Here is a 15,702-nt window from a genome sequence, read left to right as displayed (position 1 = left end):
ACAAGCTCCTTTGCTTGTCCACAGACGGAACAAGACTTCTGCATCAAGCCAGAGAATTCCTAGCCTCCCCGTCCTGAAGATGCACTGTGGATTAAATGCAAATGCACTAAGAGAAACACAGTCAGGTTGCTTTAAGTAGCCCCCCCCCCAATCTCAGTTGGTGAAAGTGGGGCCAGATAAAGAGGATTCAGCCAGCTCCCAGAAGGTAAGGTGTTCAGGGTCTGGTTTGGGTGGGTCTGCAGGAGCCAGGAATGTGCCAGCTGCAGCGCCAGCCATTACTCCCTGCACTGCTAGGAAGTGCGGACTCCCACGGGTGAGAACAGGAAATTTATTTATTTGGATTATTCTTTAAATCTGCCTTCTACCTTTCTGCCAAATGGTGCTTACAGGAGGAGTGCAATGGGACAGAAAGGATGTGGTGGTCTTTGGAGGGTGCTGGGATCCCGATTTGCCAGCCAGTGCCAGGTCTTGGAAACCATTTCCCCAAAACTTGAGGAAGGCCGTGCAGATGCGGGCCTCCCCAGAAGCTGTGATGTGCAGAAGATGCAGCCAGAGAAAGTGGGCCTCTCTGAAGCGATGGCTCAGCTCTAGCTGTAGACACAGGCATTCACTCTAACACAGGCAAGGAGGCACTAGACTCCAAGCCAACCAAGAAAAATATTTCACATCCCTAGGCAGAGCATCACATTTCTAAGCCCCGGGGATTTCCCCCAGAGCTTCACTCTGATACTGCAAAGGCAAACGAAGGAACTGAAACCAGATTGCAGGTTTAGCCCGACCCAGAACAGCAAACCAGGCAGGGAAGCAGAAGCGCAAAACAAGCCCCGCTCCCAAGAGCTCAGATGTGGGGTCCCTGCACGTTTGAAAAACTGAAGAGTCTGGAACAAAAGTCCCATCCGATGTCAACACAGGCTCCAGAATTATGGACAAAATACTCTCTGTTCACTTTCTCCATGCCATGCATAATCTGACAGACATCTATTATGTCCCGCCCCCCCCCCAACTAAAAATTCCCAAGCATTGCAACCTCTCCTCACAAGGGATTTGACTTAGCCCCTCGAACAGTTCGATAGCCCTTCCCTGCACCTTTATCAGCTCTACAATATCTTTTTGGAAGTGTTGCAGCATTTCAAGAGTGGTCGCACTACAGATTTCACAGAATCATAGAGTTGGAAGGGATCCTGAGGATCATCTAGCCCCACCCCCTGCAATGCAGGAATGGGCAGCAACTGTCCCTTGTATAAAAGGAAGGTTCCGCCTCAATCTAGAGGCAACTGGGAACAGTCTTCGAAGCTCCCCTTGTTCTAGGCTCATTAGCACGAGCAGTTTCCGAGCTCTGGGCACAGTACTGTGCCTAAGATTTCAGATGAAAACTGCAGAGTGGAGGGAAAGGAGGACCTTTTTCTGCCTCCCCACTTCTAGCTACTCTCTGAAGATTTAAGAATATTAGGGCAGGGGAAGGACTAGACCATGTGAAAAATGAACCTGGGATTTTAGCTGCAGTTCATTCATTTTCAGCTTTGTATTCTTGTTATAAAAAAGCATGCCCAGACCGTCCACTGCTGTGACCACAACCTAGGCTTAAGCTGCCCTTTAGCTCCTGGCTTCCATATCTCAGGTTCTAAACTGACTGTGAACTCTGCAGCACTGCTCACTCCAGAGCCTCTCTTCTGCTATGAGCCAGACCTCTGGCTCTTGGTGAGAGAAGTCCCCAACTCTACAGAAACACCATCCTGCGCCATCCCCTCCTTGCCAACAGCATCCCATCTGGAGCATCAACATGAACGCCTCTCTCCACCAGCCTTCATGTGATACCCTTCAGAGGAAGCATATGGCCAGGGAGCACTTTGTTATGCCTATGTAGTAAAGCCCGCTGTCACGAGATTGTGCCAAGTTCACGTGGTGATGGCAGGGCCTGGCACACCCAGACAACACCAAGGGAGAGGAGGAGGAGGAGGAGGAGGAGGAGGAGGAGGAGGAGGAGGGAAAGCCCCAACAACAAAGCCCCGCAGCAGCGCCTCAGGGATTTCAGAAGAAGGTGTGCTGGACTCCACTCCAGGGGTGGGTTGCCCCAACCAAAGACTTCACTAACAGCAGAGCGACCAGGAAGGCAGACAACTATGTCTGCTTCCCAACTCCAGAGAACTCTTTTGTTAATGTTTTGGAGCTGCTGAAAGGGCCCTCCCCCCCCCCACCGACTGCTGGGAATTCATGAAAGTAAAAACATCACTCGCACCCACACTTCAGAAAGATTGCAGCGGGGGGGGGGGGGGCAGTCAAACCCAGATTCCCTTCCCATACTCTGACGAAATGCCCACCCTGATCCACCAGACAGGGCTATGGGGAAGGGGCACACAAAGACCAAACAGGAGGCTATATAAAGAACTATCGCTGGAGTGAGTAACCATGGAGAGCAGGAATTCCACCCAAGCCACACAGCTGTCTTTGGGGCCTCTGAGCCAGACCGCAGAGCTCCAAGGTAAGCAACAACTGTGGGCATTTCTCGGCTTGCATATATCCTCCCTTCAAGGAGCGCAAGCGACACCACCCACAGACTTTGGCATCTGCATTTCTCTGCCACCCAGAGCCCCACGTGGAAACACTGCTGAAGATCAGCACCAGAGACGTGGACTGTAGCGATGGTGCCTGCCACAAACAGAGGAAAAGCAAACAAGAGGAGTGGCGGGCGGACCCAGTGTGCAAGCAAGTGGCAAGCCCTTTTCAAATAAAGCAGAATTAAACAAGGCCTCTGCTGCTGCAGCAGCAGCAGGCAGGCGTCTCCACTACAAGGCAAAACAATCCCTGCTCTTGCCAAAGCGCCATTAGAAGCCACACTTGCCACCTTTTCACTTTCTATAATCCCGGCAATTAAAAAAGGGACCCTACCTGGGCGATAACTCCGAAATATGCGCAGGCAAGGCCAGCAGACTTTCTGGAGCAGGTCAGCTGTGGCAGTTGTGTATCGGAGGGCCCTGAGTAGGAAGACTCCCTTTACACGAGTGGAGGTGGGGGCAGCTTTCCATCAGCACCAGGACAGGCCCACCACACCCCCTGCAGCTCAGACTGCCTCTCCTCAACCCCCACCTCATCCTTTTGGCTGTTCTGAGCCTGCACCTCTTTCTCCAGACCCTTTGCAGCTGCCTGTCCCAAATTAAGTTTCATGCACACAGACCCACCGCAACCCCACCTGACAAGGCTCCTGACACAGCCTGAACTGGGAAAATCCTCAGATCACCGTGGCTGACGTGGCTCCCAGGCAAGAGAAACCAGGAGGTCTTCCCTGCAATCCTCAGATATACCCATTTAGCAGCACTTTGGTGTGTGGGGAGGGGGGCAAGAATGGTGACAACTAGTTGGGGCCAGCTTCAGATTTCAAGGGTGGCTGGGCAAGAGGTTGTTGCAGGGCCCTTTGCAGCTGTGGCTTGACAAGCCAGGCTGTGCTGACACAGCTCCAGCAAAATTAGCAGAGGGCCTGACCCACTTATCCAAGCAACACCTCTGCCCCAGGCCTGGGCAGAGTGAGCAGCAGTGACACAGCATGCCAGCGGCGGCAGCGGCAGCACCACCCCCAGTCGGGCAGCTCACCCACCACCAGCTCACTCACTTAACCAGAGCCTTCCCAGCCCATAACGGGGGGGGGGGGTCTCTGCCCACCCCCTTCAGATATGCTGAGTTATTTCAAGTATTTAAAAGCATTTTTGAACGAAGAGAGGGATATGCGGACCAGAGGCAAGGATCTGCAGAAGCAGCTGTCTGGGAAGCTTATGGAATTTCTTTCCTTGGAAATTTTCAAGGCATCCACCAGCAGCTGTTTGTCAGATCTGCAAAAATCCCAGGCTGCCCAGAAATCTGAAGTTTAGCTTCAGAAATCTGTGCAAGGAGGGAGACCACAAATCTCACACTCCCCCACAGTGAGGAGGCTGGAATCAAGAGCAGCCACCATGGTTTCCCAGGCTGCCCCCTGGGTTCCCGTCTCCTCCCTCCAGCTCCTCCTGCATTCCCTTGGAACCTTAGCCCTCGGCCAAGCCTCTCCAGAAGCCCCTGCTCTGCTGATTCTCTCCTTTCTCTCAAGATGTTGGCAAGGTCAGTGTGAATGCAGAACATGCTTTTTTTTGCATCTGTAGCAAGACTCCCCCCCCCCCCGCTGTCCTGCACACTTCATCTCAATTTCCTTGTTACCTGCTATCAGGCTACACTGGGCTAAGTCAAGAGGAAGGGGCACAACACTCCATCCATCGGAAGAGCAGCCGGTCATCTCTGCACATTCCCAGCCACCCTGAATGATGCGCCTGCTGAGTGAACCTGCATCAGCAGAGAGGCCGTCAGACTCCTCAAGAGAAGCGCCGTCTCAGGCACAAACAGCAGATATTCTGTCTGACAGGTTCATAAATATGAGCACCATACAGGCACAAAAGTGATCAAGGTGAAGTTTGAGGCTGGCTGGGCAGAGCATCTTTCCAGCAAGGGAACGGTTTCCTCCAAGACCTAGGAGAGCAGATGAGGCTCCCTTTCTCTCATGGCAACACAAGAGGCGGCAGCTGGAAGAGGCCAACGGGGGGGGGGGGGGCGCGTCCAGGCCAGCAGCCTCTTCTCACAGCAGCAAAGCACTTTGGCACAATGGAGGCAGTTGCTTGCACCAAGTCAAGGGACAGACGGAAACCAGGAAAGCTAAGGAAGGAGGCTCCACAAAGAGAGCTCTCACATCACTCCAAACGCGGCATTTCAGCAACGGCCTGTTCACACGCTCAGTTGGGGCAGTCCACACTTCTCAGACACAGACATCTGTATGGCATTTTGACACTCCAGCCCTAAAACAATGCCGTTCAAATGGCATCTGGCTCAAAACCCCACAGGGCCTCCCTCTTTTCTGACACTAGAGCGCCACAGAAACAGCTCCAGGGTTGGTGCCTTCCACACTTTGCTGACTCCGGCTCCCTTCATCTCTGGCCCCAGGCCACTCCGCCTGGGTTTAGGCAGGGGGTGCTGGACAAAGTATCTGAAGGGCCCCAGGGCTGGGTGGGGCATGCACCGGGTGCTCCCTGGGGAAGCAAGCACCTGGATCATGGCACAAGAGGAGCAGACGCCAGGAAGAAGGGCAAGGATGAGCCGCCGAGGCGCAAGAAGAGAACGCCAACAGCACAACTGCTGACAGCCAAGGCAGCCAGACGGGAGGGGACAGCAATGGGGTCAGGAGGGGAGGGTGAATTTGCTGGCCGACCCAAAGGGCTCTGACAGCCAAGCGCAGCCACACCTTGCCCTCTGCCGCAGGGGCAGAGCACTCCAAGGAGGCCTGCTGGGCCCCAAGGCAGGGCTCATTCAGCAGCAGCAGCAGCAGCAGTCTGGCCAGAGGAGTCTCAGCAGCTGAAAAAAGAACGCAGCAACACTGCCAGGCTGCCCAGTGCCCTGCCAGCCACCGACAAGGGGCAAGCAGAAGGCAATACCCACAAGTGGCTCAGAGCAAAAATGGTCCTCCAGCCACACCCTCTCCAGCTATGCCAGGGATTCCCACAGAGTGTGCGGAGGCCTCTCTGCTGGCATCCCATCAGTCAACGGAGCAGCAGTGATGGGCAAGGATGTTTTGCAGAGAGCAAACCCACCGCGAACCGCCCTGACCGTGGGGTCCAGGATCTGCCCACTTACTTGAGCACAGGCTGAATATTCTGGCATGCCCCAGTCCCGGGATGAAAGCGTCCCATAAATAGATTGCAGCTCCCTTTTTTGCACTTTGCCAACTCTTAGGAGCACTTTGCCAAGTGCCCAGCACCACTAAGAGGGAGCAGGAGGAGGGGGGCAAGGGGGGCGTGTGGAGCCGGCTTGTGTCAGAGGCGAGAGCAGGAGTGGGAATCTGGACGGGGGAGAGCAGAACCTGCTCTTCGGGTCGGATCCTGCTTGCAACTCCGGGGCCCCTGCCAGCCCCCGATGCTGGGCCGGGTCCCCTGGGCCTTCTCCCCGCAGGAACCCCGGAGCCCAGCGCCCCATCGGGGCTTCGGGGGCGCATTAGGGGGCCCGCCCTCCTCCCTCCTCCCTCCCTGCGCGGAGACTCCGGAGGAGGAAAAGGGGGGGGCGCCTTCTCCCTCCCCCCCCCCCGTCGAGGCAGGAGCCATTTTGCGGCAGCGGCGGCACGCGCGCTCACACGTGTCCCGGGGGGGGGGCAGAGACCCGGAGGGAAGGACGAGACCGGAGGCCCACGGGGGGGGGAGGGAGGGAGGGGGAGGGGGGAGGATACGGGGGGGGCATCCCTCCACCTGCTTCCGGGATGGGGCGGCGAGGGCGGCCCAGACCCCCCCCGCCCCCCAGGGAGAGAGGAGGGGGTCGCCCCCGAGGAGCGCCGACAGGGCCCCTCCCCGCCCCCCCCCCCCGGGCTGAGGGGAGCGGGACTCACGGCGGCGGCGGCGGCGGCGGCGCGGCAAGGGCGGCTGGCTGGCTGGCTCCGTCCTCCTCCTCCTCCTCCGCCGCCTCCTCCTCGCGGGCCGGGCCGGCTCTGCTGGGGGGCCGGGAGGAGGGTCTTCCCGCGCATGCGCCGCCCCCGAGCAGGGCCGGACGACGGCGCTCGCCCCCTGGCTCCGCCCTCCGCGCTGCCATGGCAACGCCAGGCGGAGGGCGGGGCGAGAGAGAGAGCGAGCGAGCGCGGCTCCTCCTCCCGCCTCGCCAGCCCCGCCCACGCGGCCCTCTGCGCACGCGCCGGAGCAGCCCTGGGTCTCCGGGGGCGAAAGCGGCCGAGGCGCCTGCCGTCTCTCCGGGGAGCAGCCTTGGCTCGGCGGGAGGACCAGTCATCGGCAAGGAGGAGGGAAGCAGGAAGAGGGGCAGGATCGGGCCCAAGGAAACAGGGGCCCCCCTCGGACTTCTTCCCCGGCACATAGTTCAACTGTGGAACTCCCGCCCACAGGATCCCGGGCGCTGCTTTCCAAAAGGCAATGCTTCTCTCGGGTGCCTCGCACCAGAGGGCGGTCCAAGCAGCCTTGCATTCCTCCACAAGCCCTTGGGAGGGAGGGGCTGGGTGTCTCCTGGGCTGGGCGTGAAGCCAGAGGGGGGGGGGTCCCCACTAGGACCCCATTTAGCCCGGCCTCTGGCATTGGCCCACATTGGCAGCCTTCTGCTTCTTCTTTGGCGATCACTCTTAGCCCAGGAAGATGGTCTTCCGTGAACATGGTCTTAACAGTGAATCTGTAAGCGACTGTGGAGGCCAATTCTGGATCCACACGTCCTTCCACAGTGGGGACATTGGTTTCAGGCAGGAGTTCATCCCGGTGAGGGTTAGCCAAGCAGGCTTCTTCATCATCATCATCATCATTATTATTAGAATTTATATACCACCCTATACCCAGAGGTTATAGCACGTTTCTCCCTTGCATCCTGAGTTCGAGTGTCTTCAAAGCCTTTGGTCAAGGCTGTTCTCCAACTGGAGCGCTCGATGGCCAGTGTTTCCCAATTGTTGGTGTTTATACTACATTTTTTTAGATTGGTCTTGAGAGCGTCTTTAAACCTCTTTTGTTGACCACCAGCATTACACTTTCCATTTTTAAGTTCAGAATAGAGTAGCTGCTTTGGAAGATGATCATCAAGCATCCGCACAACATGATGAGTCCAACGAAATTGATGTTGAAGAATCCTTGCTTCAACACTCATGATCTTTGCTTCTTCCAGTACACTGGCATTAGTTTGCCAAGTGATTTTTTTGAGACACCGTTGATGGAATCTTTTGAAGAGTTGGAGATGGTGTTTATAAGTGGTCCGCATTTCGCAAGCATACAGTAAGGTTGGTAGTACTGTACAGTAGCTTTGCAAACAGGCATTTTGGTTTCCCTGCAAATGTCCCAGTCCTCAAAAACTCCGCACTTCAATCAGGAGAAAGCCGCACTTGCAGAGCTCAGGCTATGCTGGATTTCAGCATCAGTGTCGGCCCTTGTGGAAAGATAACTGTCCAGGTAGGAGAAATGATTGACACTTTCCAACGTTACACCACTGAGTTGGATTTGTGGCACTGCAAAGGGGTTGTTGAGTGATAGGCCAAGCTTTTCGTAAGCTTCTGCAAAGATATTTAGGAGGGTTTGGAGGTCATTCTCTGAGTGTGTGCATACTACGTTGTCATCAGCATCTATGACGGAAGTTATGGTAACCTTACTCTTTGCTTTCTGCCTGCTCAGATTAAAGAGCTTTCCATCTGTTCAATATATGATTTCTACTCTTGTGGGGTTCTACTCTTTGACAATGTGTAGGATCTTGGCAATGAAAATAATGAATAGAGTTGGGGCAATAACACAACCCTGTTTAACACCTGATCCCACTGTGAATGGTTCACTTTGAAAGCCATTGTTGCTGTCATATTATCATGGAGGAGCCAAAGGATGTTCACAAATTTATCTGGGCAGCCGATTTTCAGAAGAACGGTCCACAGGGCATTACGATTTACAGTGTCGAAAGCCTTAGTCAGGTCAATAAACGCCATATACAGGGGTTGGTTTTCCTCTCTGCATTTTTATTGAAGCTGTTGAGCGGTGAAAAACATGTCCACTGTCCTCCTAGAAGTCTAAAACCATTTTGGGGAGCCTCAGATATGGTTAGGAAACTGTTTGCTAAAATCCTTGCAAGAATTTTGCCGGCTGCAGCTAATAGAGATGCCTCAATAGTTTCCGCAATCCGCTCTGTCACCTTTTTTAAAGGGATTGATAATTTTGGCCTCCCTAAAGTCTGCTGGGATCTCTTCTCTCTCCCAGATTTTTTCAATGAGCTTGTGAAGTTGTTGTGTTAGTTCAATTCTGCCCACTTTGAAGACTTCAGCAGGTATCCCATCAGGTCGGCTGGCTTTGTTGTTTTTCATTTGGTTAATAAGGGGTGATATGATAGCCATGTTCAAATATATAAAAGGATGTCACATAGAGGAGGGAGAAAGGTTGTTTTCTGCTGCTCCAGAGAAGCGGACACGGAGCAATGGTTCCAAACTACAAGAAAGAAGATTCCACCTAAACATTAGGAAGAACTTCCTGACAGTAAGAGCTGTTCGACAGTGGAATTTGCTGCCAAGGAGTGTATGTCAGGAGTGCTCTGATGGTGTTTCCTGTTTGGCAGGGGGTTGGACTCGATGGCCCTTGTGGTCTCTTCCAACTCTATGATTCTATGATTCTAATAGCTGTACACAACTCTCCCAGATTTGGAGATATTGCAAGCTCATCTCTATCTTGGTTTTGCAGAATTTGTGAGAGAACCTCAACAGCTATGGGGGAGTTGCAGTTTAGGAGATGCTGGTAATGTTCTTTCCAGCACAGTTAAATAGCTTATTTATCTTTTAGAAGTGTGGTACCATCTGCTGAGTGTAGGGGGCATATGACATGATTTATTGGCCCATAGATGGTGTTTGTGGCTTTAAAAAAAACTGTGCATCGTGAGTGTTGAATAAGGATCTCTTGAGCTTTTTTATCCACCAGGTGTTCTTTAGTTCTCTGGTTCTTCTTTGAACGTCAGCCTTAGTGTTGACATTGGTTTTTTCTTAGTGGTGCAGTTTCTATCTCTTTGCCAGATCTGAAATGTCTTCCTTTTCTTGTCAATCATGCGTTCAATCTCACTGTCATTCTCATCAAACCAGTTCTGGTGTTTCTTGGTTTGGTATCCAATAGTTTGTTCACAGGTAATGGATGTTTTTAGCTTGGTCTCGTGTTCCTCAATGTTATCAGGGAACTCTGAAAGCAGGTGGTCCTTAAGAGTCGTTTGGAAGCAATCCCGCTTAATAGGATCTTGAAGGGCTTGAGTGTTCATTTTGCGCCTTGGTTTCCTTCCTTGAAGCCTGCGTTGAGGTATAATCTTGCTAGCCATCATGGAGCGTATTAGTCGGTGATCTGTCCAGCAGTCGTCGGCACTCGTCATAGCTCTGGTAAGAAGCACATCACGGCGATCTTCAGCTCGGACAATAACATAGTCTAAGAGGTGCCAATGGTTCGACCGAGGATGCCTCCATGATGTTTTAAATGTATTTTTTTGTCGAAAGAGTGTGTTGGTGATAACAAGGTTGTGCGCTGCACATATCGTCAAAAGTAAGATTCCGTTCTGGGTGTCTCCTGGGCCGAGCGTGAAGTCGGAGGGGTGTCCCCACTAGGAGGCCCAGCTAGGCCGGCCCCCGGCCTTGGCCCACATTGGCAGCCTAGCGATGCCCTGGCTGCCTCTGGAATTCAGGGAGCAGGACAGCAGCCAGCAAGACCCACAAGGAGACCCAGCAGCCCCACGGCCTCCCTCTTACCACCAAGAGACCTGCCCTTGCCCAAGCCAAGTTCCAGCAGGAGTGCCTTGCAGGGGGTTGGACCAGATGACCCTCGGGTGTCCCCCCCCCACTCTACAAGTCTAGGATTCCAAGCAGGTGCAGGCTGCCTGTTTCTGGCTTGATCTTTGGGATTTGTGCTCCATTCATCCTGCAAGGAAAGGCAGACGAGTTGAACGCTAACCTTGCCTCTTCCATCCCAGCCTCCAAAACCTGACCCCCCCCAAGGGCCTTTAGGGATGCCAGCAAAGCAGCAGCGCATGACCCCAGAGGGGAGGGTGTGGGCATGTGCAAGAGGCAGGTGGCAGGCCCAGGGCGGCTGGTTGTGGGGCAGGAGGTCTTCATGTGGCTTCTCAGGAGGCCTGAGCGTGTCGTGTGCCTGCTCTTGAAAAGCGTTTTCCTCAAAGCACGTAAACTAAAAGGAGCAAGTCAGAAGGGGTATAAACCCATCTCATCCTTCAAGGTCAGACCTTGTACAAGCCAGAGCAGGCCAGGCAGGTGAGAGCTCCAGGGCCTAAAAGACGGAGATAAACAAAAACCAAGGCTGTCCGGATCAGTCAGCTGGTGAGGGATTAAAAACATATTAGCCCACCCAATTAGCTGTGCAAGACCGGATGGAAGGGATGAGGCCAAGTGATGAAGGGTAGCAGCATGGAGGGTGTCTGTTTTTATCTTGTGAACAGCACTGAGATCTGTGGATGAAGGCTGGTATATAAATCAAATAAATATTTTTCTGAAAAAGAAAATAGCACTGGCAGACTTCTGGATTTGTTCAACCGCGGAACTCCCGCAGGAGGCAACCACCAACCTAGATGGCTTTAAAATAGGGTGAGACAATACTAGAAACCCCAGGAGGGGAGATGAGTCTTGTGTTTGAATTCTGCTTGCAGGGTTCCCACAGGCATCTGGTTGGCCGCTGTGAGTACAGGATGCTGTGCTTGATGGGCCCCCTTTGGCCGGATCCAGCAGGGCTACGTTCACCTTCTTCTGTATGTCCCAGGCTCAGCAGCAGTGCCAGCCATGGGCTGACTCTCAGGGAGTCGCACTCCAGCTGTAGCGCACAGGGCTCCTGGGAAGCCTCTGCCCCATGGCAAGGGGTCCAGAACCACAACCAGAGCCCTGCAGCAGCTGGATTTGGGCCAAAGGGGTTCCATTGTGTCCAGCATCTTGTTCTCACAGCAGCCAACCCAATGGGAAGCCCACAGGAGGGGCCGGAGGGCACAGGCAGCCACTCCCCCCACTTGGGATTCCCAGCAGCCCCCTGGAGAGCACAGGCGTCGTGCCCAGCAGCCACCCAGAGCCTTTGGGTCAGGCATGGATTTGTCTGCAAGATTAAAGGCATCCTAGTTCAACAAAGGTCCGTATAGGTAAAGCTCTGGTTTTCCCAGTAGTGATGGATGGAAGTGAGAGCTGGACCATAAAGAAGGCTGATCGCCAAAGAATGGATGCTTTTGAATTTTGGTGCTGGAGGAGACTCTTGAGAGTCCCATGGACTGCAAGAAGATCCAACCTCTCCATTCTGAAGGAAATCAGCCCTGAGTGCTCACTGGAAGGACAGATCTTGAAACTGAGGCTCCAATGCTTTGGCCACCTCATGAGAAGAGAAGACTCCCTGGAAAAGACCCTGATGTTGGGAAAGATGGAGGGCGCAAGGAGAAGGGGACAGCAGAGGACGAGATGATGGGACAGTGTTCTCGAATCTACCAGCATGAGTCTGACCAAACTGGGGGAGGCAGTGGAAGACAGGAGGGCCTGGCGTGCTCTGGTCCAGGGGGTCACGAAGAAGCGGACACGACTAAACGACTGAACAACAACAACAACTTCAACAGTGCCCATCACAGCTACCCTCCCATATTTTATTTGCTGAAGGAAGAAGAGGTGAAATGATGAAGAAAGCAGGAGAAGCCCTTTCCTTGTCCTGAATTCAGTGTCACCCGGCCATCCCGTTCTGGGAGGACTCCTGGGAGGCTGCCAACATCACATCCTGCTCCCCTTCCGCTCCCCACTTAGCTTAACGTCCCGCCAGATGAACTCAAAAATTGGTCCTTTGTTCCGTGACATTTTTTGCTGTTCCTGATACAGTGGTACCTCGGGTTAAGTACTTAATTCGTTCTGGAGGTCCGTTCTTAATCTGAAACTGTTCTTAACCTGACCCCAGTCAAGCTTGCAAAAATCTATCATTTGCCTGATAATAAATGTTGGAAATGTAAAGAAACTGAAGGAACATTCTTTCACCTTTGGTGGACATGCCCAAGGATTAAGGCTTTCTGGGAAATGATATACAATGAAATGAAAAAAGTATTTAAGTATACCTTCCTGAAGAAACCAGAGGCCTTTCTCCTGGGCATGGTCGGCCAATTGGTGCCAAAGAAGGACAGAACTTTTTTTATGTATGCCACAGCAGCAGCTAGAATACCCATCGCAAAGCACTGGAAGACGCAAGACTTACCCACCCTGGAAGATTGGCAGATGCAAGTAATAGACTACATGGAATTGGCAGAAATGACCGGCAGAATTCGAGATCAAGGTGAAGAGCAGGTGGAAGAGGACTGGAAGAAGTTCAAGGTCTACTTACAAAACCATTGTAAAATATATGAATGCTGAGGACATTGAAAATGAAACGAAGGGGTTCTAGTGATTAAGATATATAAGAGTACAAAGGGAGTGATAGAGGATGAAAATGAATAACGAATGATCTTGCTGAATCAATTTTTAAGTGGAATACAAGAAAGGAGGCGGGTGGAAGTAAGGGAAATAAGGTTCTGAAGGTTACAAATCTGAAAGAGAGTTTTTTTTATGCTAAATTTGCTTTTTTATGTGTTTTTCTTTTTCTTTTTCTTTGGAATATTTGTGGATTTTTATGTTGGACTGTTAAATCTTCTTCTGTTTTTCTTTGTAAAACTTAATAAAATATTATTTAAAAAAGAAAGAAACTGTTCTTAACCTGAAGCACCACTTTAGCTAATGGGGCCTCCCGCTGCCGCCGCACGATTTCTGTTCTCATCCTGAAGCAAAGTTCTTACCTGAGGCACTATTTCTGGGTTAGCAGAGTCTGTAACCTGAAGCGTATGTAACCCGAGGTGCCACTGTACAGGCAAATTCTGCACTCACCTGCCCTTTTCCAGGAGGGGATCCAAGTCTCCAACCATGGAAGCTGACTCCCCTCCACAGGGATCTGCTTGGATCCCCTTGTGCTGGATTCGAGTCAGTGCTGCCTCCCTCTGGGCAGAACTGGGGCTCAGAGCAAGGAGCCTGAAGTAGCCATGCCTGACCCCTTGGTAGTCCAGCAGGTATCCCATCAGGGAAGTCACCCAGCCCAGCCCCTGCGCCTTTGACCTGCAGCTGCCCCCTCCCCGGCACTGCTGGGCAGGGGCAAGAGGTGGCAAGGAGGGGGTCAAAGGCAGAGGCGGGGTGTGTGTGTGCTGCCTTCCCCTCCAGCTCTCATTGCCAAGCAAGTCTGCAAAGTGGACACTGGAAACCCCTTAGAAAATGCCCCCCCAAAAGCTAGTAGCTTATGCAAAGCAGAACAACATACAGTAGAATGCTAGTAGTAAGTAAGTAAGTAAGTAAGTAAGTAATAATAATAATAATAATAATAATAATAATAATAATAATAATAGAAAGCCCCCACCCATTTCACTGGGTTTCTGCAGCCACTCTTTCCCCATAAAAATGACCCACCAGCATTAACTATTTAGTTAATATGCTGCACTTTCTCCGGAGGGGAGGGGGGACATTTGGAGAGGAGAGGTGGGGGTGGGACCACCTTTGGGACAGCTTAGTTGGGTTGGGCTAGATGACTCTCAGGACCCCTTCCAACTCTACAATTCTATGATCCGCCCCCCCCAGTCCCCTGCTTTAGATCGTCCCCTTCCCTGGAGGCTTGGCCTTGTGGGGGGCTGCGAGGGGGCCCAGGCGCCATGCTGAGGCTCTGGGAGCCAGAGGGGCTGCCAGGAGGCCCAAGGCTGGGCATCATCCCTCCAGGGCCTCCCGCAGAGGGTGAGAGAGAGGCTGCCTCCTCTCGAGAAGAAGCCCTCCCGCCTCTTCCCCAGGAGGTGAGCTCAGCCCCCCCCCATTGAATCTCAGCCCCCTCGCCAGCTGGCTCCCCACAACTAACCTTGAGGGCAAGTCTCCTTCCACGGCCATCGCAATGTGGCAACCCCAGCTGGGAGCGTGGCTACTTTCTGAAGAGGAGGGAGGACCATGGGGTTGCCAAGCAACCAGGGAACCCCCATTGCCCAGCCTGGAGTGTGGCGGTTGCTAGGCAACACGGGGATAGGGGATGCTTTCCAATCCCAGCCGCTTCCTTGCAGAGTCAGGCCCCTGGGCCACCTCGCTCCATATTGTCCGAACTAGAAAGAACGGACTGACATCAAGATGGATGAAGGGGAGATTAAAGAAGAATGAAGTGGCCAAGTCAGGAAGTAATGGACTTATATTTGCGACGGGAGCGGGAAACCTGATTTTTTTTAAAAAAAATGTATTAAATTTAAATAATTTGGGATGATTTGTAATCGGTTGGAAAACCAACAAAAATAATATATATAAAAAGAAAGGAGATTATTTACGAAGAACTTTCTGAAGGCAAGAGCTGCTCAACAAGGGGAGGGACTCCCTCAGAACGTGGTGGAAACACCTTCCTTGGATTTTTTTTAGCAGAGGTTGGATGGCCGTCTGTGGAGATTCCTGCTTGAGTGGAGATTCCTGCACTGCGGAGAGACATCACTTTGCCAACAAAGGTCCGTATAGTAAAAGCTATGGTTTTCCCAGCAGTGATGTATGGAAGTGAGAGCTGGACCATCAAGAAGGCTGATCGCCAAAGAATGGATGCTTTTGAATTCTGGTGCTGGAGGAGACTCTTGAGAGTCCCATGGACTGCAAGAAGATCAAACCTCTCCATTCTGAAGGAAATCAGCCCTGAGTGCTCACTGGAAGGGCAGATCCTGAAGCTGAGGCTCCAAGACTTTGGCCACCTCATGAGAAGAGAAGACTCCCTGGAAAAGACCCTGATGTTGGGAAAGATGGAGGGTGCAAGGAGAAGGGGGTGACAGAGGATGAGATGGTGGGACAGTGTTCTTGTTTTTTTTTATAAATAATATTTATTCAAGTTCTAAAAGTTACAAAAGGAAAAAAGAAAAAACACCAAATTAAGCAAAAAAACAAGACAATACATCACAATAAGTAAAAACAAAACAAAAAAAACCCAACAGAAAAATACAAACAATTAAAAAACAAATCAAACCTTCCCATAGCTTATCTTTCATTTGCTTGTTTCCTTGGCCTCCTCACAGCTCCCTTTTTTGTATTCTAGTTCAGTTAGATATTTCAGCAAATCCTTTCCAGCTTTGTTTTTATCCTAATAATTTATCTTAATATACTGTAATTTTACACTCTCTTCTTTCACCAATTAACAATCCATTTTTACTTAGTCCTTTATAACATTTCCGCTAAAACCA

General features: G+C 52.0%; 2 protein-coding genes across 3 annotated transcripts in view; one reads left to right on the top strand and one right to left on the bottom strand.

Moving 5' to 3' along the window:
- The window catches only part of OST4 (oligosaccharyltransferase complex subunit 4, non-catalytic), a 70,884-nt gene extending 64,556 nt beyond the window's left edge, over window positions 1-6,328 (top strand). Inside the window, exon 3 of the mRNA XM_081855114.1 lies at window positions 6,314-6,328. The gene's annotated coding sequence lies outside the window, so the exon portion shown is untranslated. The remainder of the gene's footprint in view (window positions 1-6,313) is intronic.
- MAPRE3 (microtubule associated protein RP/EB family member 3) overlaps window positions 1-14,461 on the bottom strand; it is a 33,894-nt gene extending 19,433 nt beyond the window's left edge. Inside the window, exon 1 of one of the 2 annotated variants that reach the window (XM_081854985.1) lies at window positions 14,364-14,461. In XM_081854985.1, the coding sequence (XP_081711111.1) occupies window positions 14,364-14,392 (29 nt within the window). In that variant the 5' untranslated portion in view covers window positions 14,393-14,461. The remainder of the gene's footprint in view (window positions 1-14,363) is intronic. The other variant, XM_081854987.1, reaches the window with a different exon arrangement.
- Between the last annotated feature and the right edge of the window lie 1,241 nt (window positions 14,462-15,702).

Source organism: Podarcis erhardii, assembly GCF_964252035.2.
Source record: "Podarcis erhardii genome assembly, chromosome: 3".
Classification (NCBI taxonomy): domain Eukaryota; kingdom Metazoa; phylum Chordata; class Lepidosauria; order Squamata; family Lacertidae; genus Podarcis; species Podarcis erhardii.
This window is presented reverse-complemented; position numbering and strand designations above follow the sequence as displayed.